General features: G+C 40.8%; 1 protein-coding gene across 1 annotated transcript; it reads right to left on the minus strand.

Moving 5' to 3' along the window:
• Positions 1-49: 49 nt before the first annotated feature.
• On the minus strand, positions 50-12066 carry Mdfic2 (MyoD family inhibitor domain containing 2). The gene is made up of 3 exons (XM_051203483.1): positions 11994-12066; positions 9700-9921; positions 50-309 (listed from the first exon to the last, which is right to left on the minus strand). Exons 1-3 carry the CDS (start codon positions 12064-12066, stop codon positions 50-52), a joined length of 555 nt encoding a protein of 184 aa, XP_051059440.1.
• Between the last annotated feature and the right edge of the window lie 2783 nt (positions 12067-14849).

A 14849-nucleotide genomic window follows, 5' to 3' on the forward strand; every position in this document is an offset into this window, starting at 1 on the left:
CCACTGTGGCCAAAAAGACCTACCACCCACATGCTTTTTTCTCCGTGCACTAGCGGTAACAGATTTCTGATATCTCCATGGCCAGCTCCAGGCACTCACTGGTCTCATGGCAAGATTCAAAGAGGCTGCAGTCCATGTCACAGGTCAAGTTGCAATCATTGCGTGGATGGTTCTCATCTGAGGCAGAGTAGTACCTGTGAGAGGGGCAGCACAGGTTGATGCACACCGTTTCACATGTGTCAGGGAGCTTGAGGAGGCAGTCCCAGAACTGGCAAAAGAGACAGGTGAGGATCAGGGAGGCACACTCCTCTGTTTAAAGAAAGAGAAGGTCAGTACATGTGAATCATTTTTTAAAAATGTAAATAGTGTTCGAGGGGACGGCATTGCTGACTGCCCTCATCTGATTATTCCAAGTTCATGTTACATATACCCATTCGCGATACATGTATGGACAATTAAAACAATAAGATGCATGATGGGAGAGCTGGAGGGGCAGCCCAGTTGGTAAAGTGGCTACTACATAAGCATGAGCATATGAGTTCCATCCCAGAACCTTCATACATGAACGTGTACATGCATACATGCCTGCATGCTTGTGCACACCAAACATTTACTGTGACATGAGACAAAAACATAATAAAGATGGAAAAAGTTAGTGTTAACACATATAGTAGTGTCACTCAAATATAGACAGATATGGAGATGTATGCAATGTACCTCTTGCTGTTTCGTATGTTTGTGTATCTGCTTGCCTGTGAGGCTGTTATGGAAGCCAGAGTTTGACACTGGGATGTTTCCTTCAATTTTTTTCTCCACCTTATTTTCTGAGCTGGCATCTCTCACTGAACTTGGAGATTGCTATGCTGGTGAGCTAGTGAGCCTCTGGGATCTATGTATTCCCGACCTTTGTCAGGTCTCGGGTCACAGGTGTGACAGACGCCCAACTCTTTTGTTCAGTCTTAGGAATCTGAATTAGGTCCTTATGCTTGTCCAGTAAGTTCTTCACCCTAGAAGCTGCCTCCCCATCCATGAGGAGTGGTGTGCATAGCTTGTCTGCCCAACTTCTCCCCCATCTCACTCCTCACTGTTTAACTAATCTTGTTGTTAACTTCATGAGCATTCCCTATTGATTCTGCCTAATCAAGTTACTTGAAGTGTGCTGTCATTTTGTCCTGAACCTCTTGATTTAGTTTGCCTATGAAGTGCTGGGAAGGCACTGGATGAGCTACTTGTCCTTGCAAATCTCTGAATGAATGCATTGGCTCAGAAGCCATTAAAGCCGGGGAAAAGGAGAGATCACAGATGTTCCATTGCTTGTCACCATGCTCCCAGAATAATTTCACATGGTCTCCCATAAATCCACCACACCCATATCCAAATATGAGGGAAAATCATGGTTCCAAATTTTATTGAAATGCTGTTTAAAATAGTCACAGCTTTTTGGGCTGTGCTTTATTTTAGTTCCTGTCTCCATCTTCCTGTGATCATAGAAGGCCTTGATTTCATATTTGAATTGTTTAAGTAGAGAGCCTCGTCATCTCTTGCCTAAGAGGTTTTAAATCTTATCAGTTGCCTTTAAGAAAATTGGTTTAAAAATTTACTATGAGGACTTGTTAAAGAATCTGGAAAGCATCTCTGAGGTACTGAAGGTAATTGGTAATTCTAGCCAAACAGCTGTGATGGGTTATAGATTATTATATATTTTTGCTCCATAAAGGGAGTTAGCTAGAATGATGTTGCAGTTCTCTTGTTAAAGTTATATTTTGTATATGTGTTTTAGATGTCTCAAAAATGTGGATTTTGGGGGTGAAAGATGAGGTAAAAATTCATATAATGCAATTAATAAGTAATCTGAAGGTTGTTGATGGTTGAATGCCATAATTCAGATGGATTTACCAGTCCCTAAAATTTGGGTTTCATAAGAATCCATTGTTTAAGCATGTTAGTAATTTTGTGGTTTTTCTGACTATAGCCTATGACATATAGGTATACAGAATAGACTTCTCTTAGCACCAGACAAGCTGAATACAGTCTCATGCTCCCCAGCTGGGTTTTTTCCTTTTGGTGTGGGTGCTGGGAATCCAAACTCAGGTCCTCATGTTCACTTGGAGAGACCCCTACAAATTGATTCACCTCCCAAGCATGGTCTTGTTCTTTAATTGTTCATACACTGGGTACTCTCTAAAGGAAGGGAAAACTTAGAAACAGTCTTTTAAGAAAGGAGCAATTATTTGAAAGAAAGCAGGTTTGATCTGTTCCAAAGTGAAATCTGAGTGTAGGTGCACATCGTTCTTTAACCCTCCTGCTCTTCCCACATCTCTTTTTCCCTCTTCTCAGAAAGGTGGTGTTTAACACACACACACGCACACACACGCACACACACGCACGCACACACCTTTTACAAAGACTTTAGCTGCCATGCTTCAGCATTCAGGGTGCAATACAGGTAGTCTGCTCCCTGATACTTCTGTAGCAGGTATACTCTGTACTCACTCATCTCTCTGCCAGGCTGGCTGTCTTTTTATTCACTTAACGCCATCTTCTAGCATATAGCCAACTAATTCACCTTTCATAAGTCACCACAAACCACCCACAAAAATTCAGGAGTAAGTTTGTAAGAGTTCCTGGACTCCATTCTGTCCCGGCCTTTCTGGAGAGAGTGTGCTGGTGGTCAAGGATGTGCAGTACACAACCTCATTTGATTTCACCCATGCTCCTGGCAGAGAAGCTATTCTCAATAGAAAATATTCACAGTAAATTCTGGACACAATTCTTCAGACTAGGGCCTCAAAACTCTTAGGGTTGTGACCCTACAAAAATGAAGCTTGGTTTGTATTGAGTAGAGAGTAGAGCACAAGGTGACTGTAGTGTTTAAAGTTGGAGGTTCTTACTAGAATGTGAAAACCCTGCTTGTAGAAGAGCTTTGTAATTTCAGGAGGTCACATGACCTTTTGATTTCAGTTGCATTGGCTAGTGTCACCTTCAGCTGGCAAACTCTGGAGGCCTCTGTTTCTGGTGTACCATCATTTTATTTACCCAACGAGTTTAGGCTTAATCCTTTGGCTGAACTGACATTTGTTTCCTTCCATCTTCTATTTTACACTTGAGAATAGAACAGTTCTCCCATTGCACCCCTGTTTTTAAGTCTGTCCCATTTATTTGGTTATAAAAGGCAGAACCCCTTGCTGAAGAAAAGCATGGTAACATTAATGAATTGCAAACAGATTTTTCTTAACTTTCAAGTGTGCACTGTGCTTTCCTAAAAGGCATATTAAAGAACACTATACCAGCAGGCTGAACTCTTCTGTATATGGCAATTTTGTTTGCACAAAAGTAATGTAAGCAGTACAGAAGAAATTTTACAACTGTTTGAAGAGTCCAGGACTTCCCCTTCTCCAGACTGAGTATATTTTTCTTTCCTTGCTGCTTCCTAGACTGTAGTATTTAATAAACATGATATCCAGAGGCATAGCTCATGATTAATGCCTTTCTTTTGCCCAGTCTGTAAGAGCACACCATGTGTCCAGCTACCAATGGTCTTCTGCAGGGTCTTCCAAATACACTGCTTCCTAAGGCCAGGTCTTATTTTGTTCCTTCCTCTTCTCCATGCTGCACACCTGTCCCTTCCAAGTTTGCACTTGTGGATGGCAGTACCCTGTGAAGTCACTAGAAACCTGGCATCATCGTCGGTCATTGTGCTTCTCCTACTATCTTAGTGTAGTTACTAGGCTGCCTGAAAGCTCCCTCATCCTCATCCACCTGCACCCCCCCTGCCTGGTTGTACCCTCTTTAGCTGTCTTCAGGTACACAGCCATAAACTCCCTCTGATGATGGCTTGCTGCCACATGTGATGATTTGAAATCTGTTAGCCCCTGTGACACTTGAATTCCTGAATGAAAAGATCTTATTCTCCCTTCAAGCCCTAACCCTTACCTTAGCAAGAAGCTCCTGCAAGCTCCTCCTGCCACCCTCTCTCACTCCTGGCCTTGTCTCACTCCTTACTCACTGTGCTGTCACAACACTGGTTGAATCCCAGTTTTCAAAATGGACTGACCTCACAAGCTTTGCATGTGCTGTGCTCTCTTCTTAGTCATCCTCCTGGTGGAAGCTTCACCCAACTAGTGTTCAAACCCTTAGATTCTTTGCTTGAAACATCTTCCCTTCAAATGATGCTCTTTCTCAAACATGCACAACACCACACTCACTGTCTCCTTCACAGTGCTGCCCATAGGGTGAATTTAGCTTGTTACCTCTCACTGGGTCAATCCATGAATGAGTTCAAGTAAGACCAACAATGAGAAAGGAAAGTATCACTGAAGGGCCCATGGCCTGATGAATGATGATGGAAGTCTGTTTGTTTCTAGACCAGAAGTCTGTACTTTGAATCCCCATGTTCCACGTGTCCACATTTCCCCTCAAGCCAATTCACAGCTGTCTGTGCTTAATATGAATCTCAGACAGCCCTCAAGAAGACCCTGGATTGAATACTCCAATCACCCCTATTTATAGATGTGGCCCCAGAGCTCAGAGAATTCAAAGAGTCATGATCCAGGACCCCCAGCAAGTGAGTTGGTTGTTATGTAAACCTAGGACTGCCGAAAGCTTGAACTTCCCAAAGCTAACCATGATCTTCCAGGCTTTTGCTTGCTTTTTACCAGGTGTGAACATTTAGAAGAAGCCATCCATTTCTGAGTCACAAGGCTGGCAATGTAGGTAGCCAAGTTATTTCCATGACTACTGGCTAGCTTCAGTCAATGGGAAGCATTCAAAAAAGCCCAGGAGCTGGGAGAGAAGGAAAGAAAGCCAGGAGTCTTTCTTCTGCCCCAGTTCTGCATGTTGCTCGTTGTCTTGGATATTAGCTATTCTTTCCCCGCCCTCTCTCCCACTTCTGCCCTCCTCCACATGGCTCTGACTAAAAGCAGCCACTGCCTAGTACTGGTTCATTGCTAGGGGTCTATGAGTTATGAGTTCAGTGCAGTAGTGCACTGGTCTGGAGGACCTGGGATAGATAGAGCATTCTTATGGTGTGAGTTTCTGGGTTACACCACTATTTGCTGCACTGGCCTTTTCAACCCCCTTAACACCTTTGCAACAAGTTCCTTGCACAGGAAACCCTCTCTATTGAACCACCTAGTACCCTGGCATTGCCTCTAATCACTGCTGTCTCCTAAACCTAGAATAAAGGCAGTAGGAAATGATCCAAGACCTGCAGGCCAAGCAGCCACAGCTGTATTTAGCTGTGAGCAAGAAGCCTTGGCAAATCCCTCTGAGGGTTGTCTCAAATCTTTTCTATACCCCTAAGGTACTTTCAAGCTGGAATGTGCTAAGTGATGATACTCTAATAACACAGAAGAATTAAGGCAGCTTCAAGGTGCTAAATATTCTGCTGGGGATTGGCTAATTAAGAGGGAGAATGTGTCTCATTAGAAAGGCTCATGTTTAATTATACTGGAAATGATAACAAAGCCAAGATGCTCCATTTGTGTACCTGGGGTCAGCCTCATCACCATTCCTTGACGTTGCCTTCCCAGCTTTCTGTCTCATGATTTCCCCATATGGAAAGACATCTCTGGTTGCCAGTTGTGGCTCCTAGGACATTTTTTAACTTCAGAAACAACCTCTTGCTTCCTTGCAGTCATCAAGCAAAGTGTCACAAGTGTAGGTTTTATAGAAGTGAGCCAGAGAAACAACAACCTCACCCATTACTCTTCTAGAACACAGTAGGATGAGGAATAGACGAGATGGTCCTGGCCCCAGCCCAGTGCCTCAGTGTAGCTGGGTACTGCCACTGACCGACATACAACACAACGGCATCAACTGGATACTGAAGGTTCTGGGTCCAACAGCATAAAAATCGAAATTCCTCCCCCCCCCAGCATTAAGCTCTTTATAAATACATGTCTGTAACATAGAATTCGAATAAATAAAGTGTGACTGAATGTCTTTCTCTAGCAGGGCTATCATCCCTGATGTTATCAATTTTAACAGCTCCTTAAATATGTCAAGATCTATTTAAGCTCAGGCAAGCACAGCTAACATCCAAGTCACTCCTTTAGAAGCAGAATGACTAGATTTGGGTGATACTTGGTAAATTTGTGCTTATGTTTTTTTCTGAGCAAATGAACTGAAATAATTACAAAATTGAAACACTTTATAAGGTGACACCACTACATTTAATTGTACAAAATTTACAGTGTAGAAAATGTAATCATTTTATTCAGTAGCCCATGGTGTAATTAAGACTATTCTTTGCAGGTATCTTGTATTTATGATTTTCTCCTTCCCCCTGGATGAGATGTCTGAAATTCAAAATTATACATCAATTAGGCATATTTCCAGGATTACTTTCCAATGAGCCTGTACCTAAGGGGATGTGTGCCCCTGGCCTCCTTTTCCATGTGATGCTTTTGCGAGTAGAAATTTATGGACCGGGGAGCAGGTATATGCAGGGAACCCTGGGTGTGTTTTCCAATTCCTTCTGGAAAGAGACCACACATGATGAGTCATAGCAACTGACAAACTGCTGGAGTAGAGACTGCGAGGTTCAGTAAAGATCCTTTTAAATTCCCATCAGAGCACACCCTGTGAACTCTGCTAATGGACACAACACATTTTACAAAATCTGTCTATATGAGCCTTTTCCACTCTGTTTAAAGTGGAGGTGATGTATGTAGATATTAGTAATTAGGCATCCACTCCCCAAAACTCATTTATACTTTTCAAAATAAATTAACCACAAACTGCATGAAAGTGAACACACCTTCTCTTTCCTCTTTCCCTGTGTTCCTAGTAGACATTTCTATTTAAAGTGACCCCACTTCTCAATTTCGGCACCCTTAAATTATAAAAAATCTCTGAGGTGAGGAGTGGGACTGGCTTAATGATTGATTTCATTGCTGTTTAGGATAATGATTATTTTTATTTTTTAAATTATGATTTGTGATTCTTAGTATGAGTCTTTTATTTTTATCCAGCTACCAAAAACTCTAACCTCACCAGGGAGATTTATTTTTCCACAAAGGAAGCAAGGAAGGGTGGCTTACAATATACATCCTCTGCTGAAAACCTGAGTTTTCTAGGTCCTACTGGTCTCTGTCACCTCTTACAATGAACAGCTTTACCCACACACCCTTCTTATCCCCCCTTGCACATTTGAATGGGAGAAATCTTTTTCTTGCACCAGGAGGCTCTGAACTATCAGTCATCATTTAAACAGTGTGATTATTTTCCACTTTCCCTGAGAACATGAGACAGCTAATCTCATGCTTCTCTTGGGGTTCCCAACTGAACAGAGGGACATGCTCTTTGAGGGACATTATGTCTGGAGCTGTGTATAGAGATGGTCCCTAATTCTGGGATCATTTCCCTGATGCATACAATGAACAACATCTGTCCCTCCCCATAAAACCCACAGAAACACTCTGCCATTGGATGCTTTTCGAGAATCCAACCGCTTGCTTGTTTTCATGCCTTCCCTTTGTCTCAACCAAAGTTAAACTCTAGTGGAAGCCTGAGTTGACAGATCAAAGTTGACCCAAAAATACATAGAGATGCTGTGAGTGCCAGAGAGTAAACAGAAGTCATTATCAATATTAAAATACTTAGAAGTTTCATGTGCAAACTTATTCTCGACATGTTTTAGATCCCTTCAAGATCTGTCAACTCAGATGGGTAGAGTGGCACATGCCTTTAATCCCAGCACTTGGGAGGAAAGGCAGGTGGATTTCTATGAGTTCAAAGCCAGCCTGCTGTACAATGTGAGTTCTAGGGCAGCCAGGGCTCCATAGAGAGACCCTGTTTCAAATTAAAACACAAAACAAAACATCAAGCAACTTTAAACCTATTGTTTTCTCTGGTTTGTGTTGGTTAAAATAAGTGACTGTCTCTCTCCTCCTCTTTCCTTCTCTCTAGGCTCCAGGAGTACCTTAGTTGTCATCCTTAGGAACATTGTCCACCTCCCTTGAGACAAGGTTTCAAACTGACTTGGAGCTTATCAAGTGGCCTTGGGCTGAAGGTGAGACCAGAGGTACCCCTACCTTTGCCTCCTCAGTGCTGGGCTTAGAAACCCACCACTATGTTGCCTTCTTCATGTGGGTTCTGGAGATTTAGCCTTCCAACCTTGTGACTGAGAGAAAAATACTTAAGCTACACAGTCATGCTCTCAGAAGTGATGCTTGAATGACCTCTAGCTGAGGTAATCTTCGGGTTCCCACAGTCCTCACTGTTCTCTCCCATTTACTTCCAGCTTCATCATTCACATTCTTTTTTTGGCACTCTTAACCAATCAGTTCTCTAGTCTCTGCTTTTGGGTATCCATATCAACATTTGCATAAGACCACACATTTACAACACATGGTAGAAGTCTCTCTCATTCCTCTCAAAAAAAACTGCAATCATATGAAAAGCTAAAGTTGAAATTCTGTGTGCTTTGTACACATATTTCATTCAAACCCCACATTGGCCCTTGGGTTGTTGCTAACCCTGGTATAGAACTAAGATCCTAAGGTTGGGATGTTAGAACAAAAAAGGCAAACCCCAAACCTGTCTTGTTTTATCCAACTAATAAACTTCTGAAGCAATAGTTAAATTGATGCGATGATGAAGGGGTTTTAATGAAAGCTTTAACCATTTTTCTTATTTCCCATAATGAAATATGAGGTGCAGATGAGAAACCACACTTCTGAAAAGCCAAGGGATTATTTCAATGGAACCATAGGTACAGACTTGGAATACTACAGAACTATTGAGCAGTTCACGTTCCCTGGAGAAGCAATTGCAAAGTTATTCAGACCTAAACTTTATTATCATGGTGGAAGATCCATGAGCTTGAACTTGACTGAGCTGATGGTTTAGCACCAAATAAATCTAAAATGGCTGTTGTTGTACATAGTATATGGGGTGTGCTGGTCTATGGCTGCACTTGATCAGAATACCTAGTGAGGTAGCCAGGAGAGTCAACCCTTGCCCAGAGATGATTGATGTAAATGCCTTGATATTTTATATCATCTTTTTTTTTATTTGTGTTTGGGCTGGGGGGTTGTATTGTGTGGAGGCCAGAGATCAATTTTAAGAGTCATTTCTCCAGTGTTGTCTACCTTGACTTTTAAGACAATGTGTCTCACGGTCTAGAGCTCACCAAGTAGGTTAAGCTGGCTGCCAAAAGAGGCCCAAAGATCTGGCTGCCTCCACCTCCCCAGTGGAAGACCGTACCACCCCTGCAAGCTTCTTTATGGGGGTTCTGGGAACTTGGTTCTCCATTCTTACACAGCAAGCACATTACTAAGAGAACCATCTCTCCATTCCTGCGTGTCTGTTGTTTCTAGCATTTTATTTCTTTTCCACTCTGTGCTCCTCTGCCCCATATGCTTAGAGACATGGGTAGAGTGGTCTCATTTCTGAGAAAAGATTTTTTTATTTGATTTTACTGGTTTTCCAGCCCCATCCGAGCATGCTGCTCTGGTCCGAGCTATTTAAAACATAGCCTCAGATTCCCAGTTCTGGGAGCAAATACTCTGCCAAGTACCTCCTCCCTGCAAAGTGACCTTGACACATGTCATTCAGTAGGGTTTTCAAATCAAAGTCATCCTGTTTAATATTCATAAAGACTTTTTTCTCTTTCTAACAGCATATGTAGTGATTTTTACAAGGATTGGGTTTGGGAGCTTTATTTAGAGATGGGTTGTATTCTGAGAAACGTACCATCAGCATCTCTCCGATGAACTGAAGTATTAGTTTGGAGGTAGGGAAATTTCGTTTGGCATTCTTCAAGGGAGGAGAGTGAAGTGCTCGATCCTGACAGGTTTTTCTCATTGGGGCTTTCCTGGGCTGGTCCATCTGTGATACTGAATTCGGATACTGAATTTATAATGATAGCATTAATAGGTTTCTCTTCTGCATGCTTTTCATTTGTGAGCTGTGTATCTAGATGGAAAAAAGAAAACACACATATACAAACACATTGTGATCTAAGAAAGGACATTTTCAGGAAAATTCACATTTTACACTTTGAAAGATAAAGTTCTGTGAAATGGAATAAAACATTATTGAGCAAGATTATCTTCAGATAGAATTGAAAAGTGAAACCACAAACTTTTATATGCAGTGTAAATTTCACATTAATTTCTAACACGTTTTACTCTACTATCAGTTTTTAGCATTGTGAGTAGGAAAAAAACAAAGGATTCATTTATATGGATCAACAAGATGTCTCTGTGTTGTATCAACATCACCATGTATCATGGGTATGAGAAGCCAGGTAATTCTGACACTTTCCGATGGTCTCAATAAGATCACTATTCATTTTTCTCTTGCTTTTGTTTCTACAAACCTCACTTTCCTTCTATTTAGGAGAAAAACAAGCCATGTGTAGATGAACAGTCTACAAGCGGGATCTTCCTCTGCTGTCAGAAAAATCTCTGATACACACACACACACACACCCTTTCATATATTGGATGTTTGCATCTAAACATTGGCATTTAATAGGTACCTATTCAGGTGATGGTCTCTCTGGCTTTGGGGATTTCTTCTGGGGAACATACCTTATAGTGTGAAAATAATTGAGATGAGCAGGAGATGTTCAGGGAGCTCCTGGCAATGTACTGGCCAAGACTTCAGTTTGAAGAGGCAAAGGGAAAGCCGAGACGGCTTGTGACCTCATTCTGTGTAATAAAAGAGTTTGCTATGGAGCCAACACTGAACTGAACATTAGGATTCAGTGTGCCTATCACAAGCTTTCCGCACTTTAGCAAACAGGAGTGTGTAGAGAAGTAAAATCTACCATGCTGTGTCAGAGAGAGGATGAAGCTGGTAGTCCGCTTAATGTATAACATATCTAACCTGTAAGCAAAGTCCTGAGATGGAAAAAGAAGAAACACAGGAATACATTTGTAAACACACCACCAGATTGGTCACAGGGATGTCTTCCAGTGGCACTGTTGAGAAATGGAAAATGTGTTCTAGACTCACTCCACACTGAGTCTAGGGTTGGGCTGACTCAGCAGTGCTTGATGAGAGGCTGACATGATTTAATGAGCACATCCAGTTCTGTGAAGAAAATCAACTCTTCCTAAGTTCATAGTTATGGACTGTTTCAAAATTGCCTTTTCTTCTCTAGGAAAGCAATGTCTGCTTGGTCCTACCTTTGAGGAGTATGATTCCCTAAAGCTCCTACAGAGTCCACTCCACTGGGAACTCTAAAGTTTTTGAACTTTTCGAAGGCTCAGGTACCACTGCCCCCAGCAGACCAATTGAATCACAGTCCTTTGGGGACTTTGCTGAAATGTCTCAGGTGATCCTAACATGCAGAGAAGCCTGTGAATTCTAAGGAGTTCTGCTTTGCAGGGAGGAGAAAAGAAGATAAAGAAAAACCCACAGATTTGTCACTCAGGGTCTCTCAAAACCCATCATGAAATGGTCTCTCTCTGAAGGCTTGAACTGGAAGCCAACCAAACAGTCTGCCACACGCAGTCATCTTGGGCCATTTTTGTTTCCTTCCGATTTTCCAAACAGCCTTGGTTTTTGACAATGTTTAATTTTTATTCCCTTTCCCATATGCTGCTGGCTTTAAATCTCTTGGTGGTGGTTTAATCCACCCTAAAAAAGATTGGCAGAAGTAGGGTTCGGGAAAAACATCTATTGTTGACAGCAATTAATGTAGTATTGAATACTGAATGTGGAAATAGATTTGGCACCATACATTGGCAAACTGTAGGCTTCCTCTAACTTATGAAGTACTTGCCATGTTAATAACACAATGATGATGGTGGTAGTGATGATGAAAATGAGAGTTTATTTTTCTTACTGGGAATGAGGGCATCCAGTAATCAGCCAGTTTCCCACTGAGATAGATATTCAAATACTGCCTTTGATTGTGTAGTAGTGTCTAGATTTTGAGCCAGACAATGGATGTACAAGGGAGTGTTCTCCTCATCTTCTATTTAGGAGATACTAGTTGCACTTTGTTTCCCAAAACTATGATAAATAAAAACTTACTGTTCACCTTGACAAATTTCTCTCCTGGGACAATATTGCCCAGGTTGAAAACCACTGCTTTGTGCACAAACATTGTTGTTTATATGCCTTATCTTGCTAAAACGCCAGCTAGATGAGTATAGAAGATCGACACCACTGTTGGCTTCTTTTTTGGCATGGGAAAAGTAGAAGTTAGTATTGCTAGGTGAATTATTATAGTTAGAGTTGAAATTGGTAGATGAATTAGAGCAACAGTAGCAACATTATACTTCTGAAGTGGCAATGAAATAATTTTATGGTTGGGGGTCATCACAACATGAGGAACTATATTAAAAATTTGCAGCATTAAGGAGGTTGAGAACCATTGCTCTAGGGACTCCAAAATCTTTGTTCATATCTTTGTTTTTCATAAATATTATATATGTCCCTAATGGATCCTTTGCCTTTATCTCAGGTAGCTGTCTTTTAGTAGCTGAGACTATACTACATATCAGCAATACACTATGTACCCTAAGACTTGAGATGCATTAATACCCTAAAGGCAGTCTTACACATCACTCCATTTGACAGACCTCCTTTCACTGCATGGTGAAGTACGACCAATTTTACACTTGAAGAACTGTCTGTTCAGCTACAGCTCCTTTGTGCTGTCCATTCAAAGGTAGCTCAGGAAGAAGCTGGTAGCAAACCATGATGACTATAGAGATTACAGCAGCTCTTTCCTTAACAAAATTCATTAACAATTGGTTCAAATTATCACGCACAGTCAGACTGCATGTAATTTGAATCACTTTTGCACAAAGTAATTTGGTAACAACAACAACAACATCAGAAAAAGAGTTGGATAGAGGTTACTGGGATGTAAAAACATGCAGAGAGTACAGTTTACAGCCAAGTGGTATATGATTCTCTTTTTAATTTTGTGACAACTTTTTTAAGTACAGCATTTTTTAAGTATAGCATTTTGAATGTAAGTGGTTTGCTACATTAAGCAACCATTTGGAACACACCAGGTTTGCCCAGGGAGGATTTTATGGAGAATTTAAACTGCCATTCATAAAGTTATTTTAACTCTATATCTCTGTTTATATTTTTATTTTTTAATCCCCCAGTGGGAACTATCTGATGCTCATTAAAAAATCATCTGACATGCACATGATTCAGAGCCCAGTCTGTTCAACCCAGAATTCTGACATCTGAAGTGAGTCACTTTTTTTTTTTTTTTTTTTTTTGGGTAAATGTTACTGACAGATTTTTTTTTTTTTTATATCTGGAATGCTAACAATAATTCCCCCAGATTCCTTCCTTTACAGTGTTATTTGACATTGTCTCCAAAGTATTAAAAAGCAGCATGGGCTAAAAGGAGGAACACGGAAAAGTGGCATCATATCCTCTCACGAGATGGCATTTTAGAATTAAATAAGGAACCCATGCAACTATATTTGGGATGTTATACATAGTTCTTGACATTAACTCAGGGAAAATAAATTTTTTTCACTTCAAAAATATGAACCAAAAATTGGGACAAAAATTAGGAGCTTCTCTATAGTTCTTAGAAAAAAATTAAAGTGTGTCTTGAAAGTCACGGTAATACAAAAAATCCCTGTTTGGGTTAGAAGTAATTGCAAGAACCAGTGGGCATAAACTAGCAATAGTAAGACAGACAGTTAATTAATTTTTTATTACCACTGAGCAAATGTTATTAATTTAATTCAATTAACATTTATTGAGCACCCACATGCAATAGATGAATCAACGTGACAGCAGCTATTCATTTATTTACTTTAAGTTATTAAGGAAACATTTTAATGGTTTCCATTTTTGCTCACTAAATATCACTTGATAATTTTTGTGTTCATATATTCTTTAAGTCTATAATACAATTGTTAGAAACATGAGTAACATCTCTTCCTGCCCAGAGCATCACTCTATTCTTATTCACTGTTTTTTTTTTTTTTTTTCTTTTCTCTTTCCTGTTTCCTTCTCATCTCTCCCCATCTTTTCTTTTGGTCTCTTCTTTTTTATTTTTTTCTATTTATTTCTCTGACTTGCCATCCTTGTCTCATTTATGCACTTCTTTTTACTTCCAGATCAGCTAATATCTTTATTCCTTAAGACTTGATCCCCTCTTTCCCTTGATCCCTCTCTTCCTCCCTTGCTCTCCACCTTCTCCCTTTCCCCCCACTCTCCTTCTCTCTCTCTCTCTCCCTCTCTCCCTCCCTCCCTCCTCTTCTCCCCCACACCCATCATCCCCTCTTCACTTATTTTTCCCTCTTTCTAAGGTAGTACTAGTCCATTCTCATAACTGAGGTGTTGGTTTTGTGGAGCCTGCTCTAAATCTTGTAGAGCCAGCCAGTTTCCAGCCAGGCTGCATTTGCTGAGTATAAATTCTATTCCAGTAGTGTACTCATAGCTGGAGAATTCAGAGAAAAACAACAGTGTATCAGTTCTTTAAAGGCCTGTGGTCACCACAAATCACTCTCATGATTGCAATGGACTTTCAGGTATTTTATTTAGGTTACCAGCCACATCTTTTCAATTTGATGCCCCGTTTGACTAAGCCCTTCATTTCACTGAAGTGGGTAGCTCAACCTATCCCCAGAGAATCCATGGCTGGACTTCTTCCCTTGTATGGCCATTGTTAGTTAGTTAGACTTGAAACTATTCTTTGCCTGGTCCCATCCTTCAGTTGGTGATTTAGACGTTCTCATTCCTTTTTCAAAATAAACCTCAAGTCCATGCCAACCATTTCATTCCCATCATTACTTGAACCTTCAATCTGAATGATTGTCTTCACATTGTTATGTTTGTGGGGGTCTAATCAGGGCCTTCCAAACACTATGCAAATGTTCTACCACTTAGCTGCAGTTATAGTCT

The sequence above is a fragment of the Phodopus roborovskii genome, unplaced genomic scaffold (genome assembly GCF_943737965.1).
Source record: "Phodopus roborovskii unplaced genomic scaffold, PHOROB, whole genome shotgun sequence".
NCBI classification, from domain to species: Eukaryota; Metazoa; Chordata; class Mammalia; order Rodentia; family Cricetidae; genus Phodopus; species Phodopus roborovskii.